Here is a 5,592-nt window from a genome sequence, read left to right on the forward strand (position 1 = left end):
CACCCCTCCTCTATTGAAGCCCAATCATAGGAGCTATTCTTTAGCTGTCAGTTTTTTGTTGTAATAGATTACTTCTAATGTATTGAAATGTATTCAAATGTTTGTTTTCATTGTAATTGACTAGACCACGTTTTGTGGGATATTTTCTGTAACCATTTGGGATGTTTATGTTATATAAACCCCATTCAATGTGTTTAATAGCAAGAACATAATTCAACAATTACTCCTCTTAATATCTTTCATGGTATCGGAGCAGTAAAGACTCTAACGAGTTTTTTTCTTTATCCAAAACCTCTCTTTGCAAATATCCTGCACCATGGCCGAAAACACAACCAGCAGAACCAATGTATCACTCATTTCTTCTACTTCTTGCTTTGATGGAATTATCTCCATTAATGCAACTGCCCAACTACCCATCAAATTGAACAACAACAACTTTCCCTCTTGGAAAGCACAATTTGACGCCCTACTATATGGTTATGACCTCATGGGATTTCTTGATGGGACTAAGACATGCCCATCTAAGGAAATTATTGCCGAAGATGGAACAACTGTTTCAAATCCAAATTTTTCTATTTGGACTAGATAAGACAAATTGCTCCTTCATGCAATCCTTGCATCTCTTTCAGAAGGAGTTGTGCCTTTGATTGCTGCTGCTACTTCTTCTCGTGATGCTTGGGTAAAGCTTCACAAGCTTTATGCTAACAAATCCAGATCACGAGTAATGAATCTCAAGGAGAAGCTTACCAACATCACTTGCAATACTCGTTCTGTTGCAGAGTATCTTCAAACCATCAAAGGAATTGCTGATGAGCTAGCTCTCATCGACACTCATTTAAGTGATGATGATCTGACTATTTTTGCTCTCAATGGCCTTGGCAGTGGCTTTAAGGAGATTTCTGCTGCAATAAGAGCCAGAGACACTCCTGTTTCATTTGAAGAACTTCATGACAAGCTGGTAAAACATGAATCTTTCTTGAAAAGAGAAGAGTCACGTGGTGGTTCAAATGTCACTGTGAATAATACTCGCACAAGTCTTGGCAACACCCAACCTCGATATGGCAATGGACAAAGTTATAATGGGAAAAGGTTCTTTAATAACCACAATCACCAAAGAAGGAAGTTTAACAACAATGGTAACCATAACAATCAGTTTCACTCCAATGTTGTATGTCAATTTTGTCAGAAAAAAGGGCATACTGCTAGACAATGCAATTCAGCCAAGAGGCTCTTGCAACAACAGCCAGAGGTTCATCACACCTCTTTTGGGAACTCGTCGTCTTCAAATTGGATTGTGGACTTTGGCGCCTCCCATCATGTTACTGGCGATTTAACTAATCTTTTCCACCACCGGCCTTATGAAGGTCCTGATGACATTCTCTTGGGTGATGGTTCAAGCCTTGAAATTACTCACACTGGTTCTTCTAAACTCCCTGCTCCTTCTAAGTCTTTTTGTTTGTCTAATGTGTTATGTGTTCCCTCCATAAAGCAAAACTTAATTTCTGTCTTTAAGTTTTGTAAAACCAACAATGCTATTGAGTTTTTTCCTTCTTCTTTTGTTGTCAAGGATCTCAAAATGGGGACGCGTCTCACTCAAGGGTGGAGCAAGGATGATGTGTATGAGTGGCCTTGGCCTAACAAGAGAAACACAATGGGTACCTCTCCTAAACAAGCTTGTGTTAGTGTCAAGACATCACTTGCCAATTGGCATCATCGTTTAGGACATCCATCATCTCGTATTTTTCAGTTTTTAATTTGCAAACATAATCTTCCAATTTATCCCACTGAGTCATTCCACAGTTTCTTTTGTGAGTCATGTTTATGTAATAAGAGCCACAAGTTGCCTTTTGGAGTTTCTTCACTTCAAAGTCGTGGTCCTCTTGATTTAGTTTATTCATATGTATGGGGGCCTTCCCCAATTGAATCAATTGATTGCTTTTGGTACTATCTTATTTTCATCGATTATTTTACAAAATATGTTTGGTTATTTCCTATGGCTTACAAGTCTGATGTTTACACAGTTTTTCCCAAATTCAAGTCTATGGTCGAAAAATACTTTAAAGCATCATTGGAAACTCTTTACACAGATGGTGGCACTGAATATAAAAGTCTTAAATCCTACTTTGTATCACAAGGTATTCAACATCAAGTGTCTCCCCCTTACACAACCGAACATGTAGGCTCTGCTGAAAGGAAACATCGTCACGTTGTTGAAACAGGTTTAGCCATGCTCCACAAAGCTTATCTATCTTTAAAATATTGGTTTCATGTTTTCCTTGCTGCTGCATACTAATCAATCGTTTGCCCACTCCAGTTCTTAAACATCAAACACCTTTTGAGTCTCTTTTTCAACAATTGCCAAACTATGATAAGTTACAAGCTTTTGGGTGCTTATGTTTTCCTTGGTTGCGTCCTAATTCTGATCATAAACTTGATAAATGCTCTAAGCCCTGTGTCTTTATAGGATATTCCAACACTCACAATGCTTATAAGTGTTTAGACTTGTCTTCCAACCATGTGTACATATCTCGTCATGTCCAATTCATTGAACATCAATTTCCTCTTGCCTCAAATACTTTGCCTACAGATCTTGACCAAGTTGTCTCCACTTGGTCTTCGTGTTCCCCAGCTCTTGCTGCTATCCAACCTTTTTTTTGTGGTTCCCACTTCTTCTGAATCTTTCCCGCACCAAGGATCTTCTTCCACTACCACACGGCTTAATCAGGAGCTGCTCTCATCACGTTCTCCTGCTAGTTCCAGTCCATCTACTATGACTTCAGCTTCTCTCTCGGTGTGTGATGCTACTCCAAGGTATGATCTCTCCTCTTCCCCTCCCCCTTTGTCTTCTGACTCCTCTAATACTTCCTCTCCATCTTTGTCCTTGTCACCACCTACCCAAACCCAAGGGTCCAATCCTCCACTCGAGCCATCTCATCGAATTGTAACCCGTTCTCAAAATAATATCCATTGTCCCAAACAGTTTTCTAGCTTTAAAACAAGTTTTCATGTCACCAAACATCCGCTTCCTGCGTTCCTTGAGCCTACTACTGCCTCTCAAGCTCTTCAAGATCCCAACTGGTGTGCTGCCATCAATGATGAGCTTGTTGCTCTTGCTCGCAATCGTACATGGGTTCTTGTACCTCCTCCTTCGAACCATAACATTGTGGGGTGTAAATGGGTGTTTCGTATCAAACGAAATCCAGATGGTTCTATTTCTCGATACAAAGCCCGTTTGGTTGCCAAAGGATTCCATCAACGCCCTGAGGTCGATTATCATGACACTTTTAGCCCAGTTGTTGAGCCAACCACCATTCGAGTTGTTCTATCCATTGCCTTGAGTAACGGTTGGCCTATTTCACAACTTGATGTTAATAATGCTTTCTTCATGGAAATTTAATTGAGGATGTTTACATGGCTCAACCACCTGGGTATGTTGATAAGGATAATCCTACTCATGTTTGCCACTTGCAAAAGGCTCTTTATGGTTTGAAACAAGCCCCTCGAGTTTGGTACACAGAGTTAAAGACATTTCTCCTCAACTTTGGGTTTGCCAATTCTAAATATGATACTCCAGTATTCATCTATCAATGTCGGTCAGTCACAATTTATTTTCTGGTATATGTGGATGATTTACTTGTAACAGAAAATTGTTCTCAGTCCATTCGGAAGTTCGTTGATGCTCTTGCTTATCGTTTCTCCCTAAAGGATCTTGGTCATTTGAGCTACTTCTTGGGAGTTGAGGCCATTTCCACTTCTGATGGCATGTTTTTATCTCAACATAAATATGTTCGTGACTTGTTGGCAAAGTTTCATTTGGAAGGCATAAAGAATTCTTCCACCCCAATGTCTTCAACTGGCCATCTAACTCTCAATGATGGTTCTCCTCCAGCTAATGCTACTCAATTTCGGAGCTTGGTTGGTGGACTTCAATATCTCCAGCTCACTCGTCCTGATATTGCTTTCGCCATCAACAAACTTGCCTAATTCATGCATGCCCCCACTCAAACTCATTGGACTGCAGCTAAGAGGTTGCTTCGTTTCCTCAAACATACAATACATTTTGGTCTCACTTTCCGACGACCACAACCTCTCCATCTTCAAGCTTATTCAGATGTCACTCCACCTCTTGATCTTCGAGCTTATTCCGATGCTGATTGGGCTGGCGACCAAGATTCTTACAAGTCTGCCACTGCTTTTGTTCTTTTTCTTGGTGGCAATCCAATCTCTTGGTGTTCAAAGAAACAGAAGATAGTAGCTCGTTCTTCAACAGAGGCCGAGTATCGGGCTGTCGGTTCTACCGCTGCTGAAGTCACTTGGGTTTCTCATCTCATTTCTGAGCTTGGTATCACTCTTCAACAATCTCCTACTATTTCTTGTGATAATTTAAGTGCCACTTATTTGTGTGTAAATCCGCTATTCCACAGTCGAATGAAGCACATCGCTTTGGATTACCATTTTGTTCAGGAAAAAGTTGCTGATGGTTCTCTTAAAGTTTCTCATATTAACACTCACTCTCAGTTGGATGATGTCCTTACTAAACCTCTTTCCAAAGGTCGGTTCCTTTTTATTCGCTCCAAGATTGGCATTTCAGATGGAATTGCCATCTTGCGAGGGCGTATTGAAGCCCAATCATAGGAGCTATTCTTTAGCTGTTAGTTTTTTGTTGTAACAGATTACTTCTGATGTATTCAAATGTATTCAAATGTTTGTTTTCATTGTAATTGACTTGACCACGTTTTGTGGGATATTTCTGTAACCGTTTGGGATGTTTATGTTATATAAACCCCATTCAATGTGTTTAATAGCAAGAATATAATTCAGCAATTACTCCTCTTAATATCTTTCATCCTCTGTAAGACCCTAGCAGCACAGGAGCCTGAGAGTTGCCGTTCACATCAATGAAGGTGATCACTGCACACTTGCTTGCTGTGTTGGGAGGCAACACCTGCCCTTCTGCCGAGGATTTGAAGGATATTCTTGGATCTGTTGGGGCTGAAGCTGATGATGATAGGATTGAGTTGCTCTTGGTTGAGGTCAAGGGAAAGGATATCACAGAGCTAATTGCATCGGAAGGGAAAATGTTAGCTTCTATGCCATCTGGAGGTGGTGTTACTGTTGCAGTTGCTGCACCTGGTGCTGGTGCTGTTGCACCTACTGTTGTTGAGCCTAAGAAAGAAGAGACTAGAGCCTAGAATGCCCAGCTCCACACTACTTTTCTGTCGCAGGAGTGGCGACTGCCATCGCCACAATAGCAGCCGGCATAGCTGCCTCATTCAGAGTCGGAAACGATGAGCAGATGGCGAAGACCGACATGGCGGTCACCTCCGTCGCCACTCTCGCCGTCGCCTAGTGCGTGGAGGCGGCCAAGGCAATGGGCGTCGAGTGCGAACACCTCGCTTCGGTGAGGCTAATGAGTGCATTACCTGATCATCATGAAGTTGGAATATTGCATGGTAATTTTGTGCACCCAATTGAGACCTCCCGTGATTGCAAGTGTTTGGGTATGTGAATTCGAGTCAATGGAATGGTTGGATAGTACCAACAGATGACATATGGGGAAGTAGGTGTTGCTCAGTCATCAATTGATTATGG

General features: G+C 41.4%; 1 protein-coding gene across 1 annotated transcript; it reads left to right on the forward strand.

Annotated features, from left to right (window-relative positions):
• Nucleotides 1-4,891: 4,891 nt before the first annotated feature.
• On the forward strand, nt 4,892-5,192 carry LOC117908269 (60S acidic ribosomal protein P2-like). Its single transcript, XM_034821887.1, has one exon. It carries the CDS (start codon nt 4,899-4,901, stop codon nt 5,190-5,192), a length of 294 nt encoding a protein of 97 aa, XP_034677778.1. The 5' UTR covers nt 4,892-4,898.
• The last annotated feature ends 400 nt before the right edge of the window (nt 5,193-5,592 follow it).

This window comes from Vitis riparia, chromosome 19 (assembly GCF_004353265.1).
Source record: "Vitis riparia cultivar Riparia Gloire de Montpellier isolate 1030 chromosome 19, EGFV_Vit.rip_1.0, whole genome shotgun sequence".
In the NCBI taxonomy this organism is placed as follows: Eukaryota; Viridiplantae; Streptophyta; class Magnoliopsida; order Vitales; family Vitaceae; genus Vitis; species Vitis riparia.

Coding starts and splice junctions, on each gene's coding strand:
- LOC117908269 (XM_034821887.1), top strand. CDS start 4,899: ATGAAGGTGATCACTGCACACTTGCTTGCTGTGTTGGGAGGCAACACC.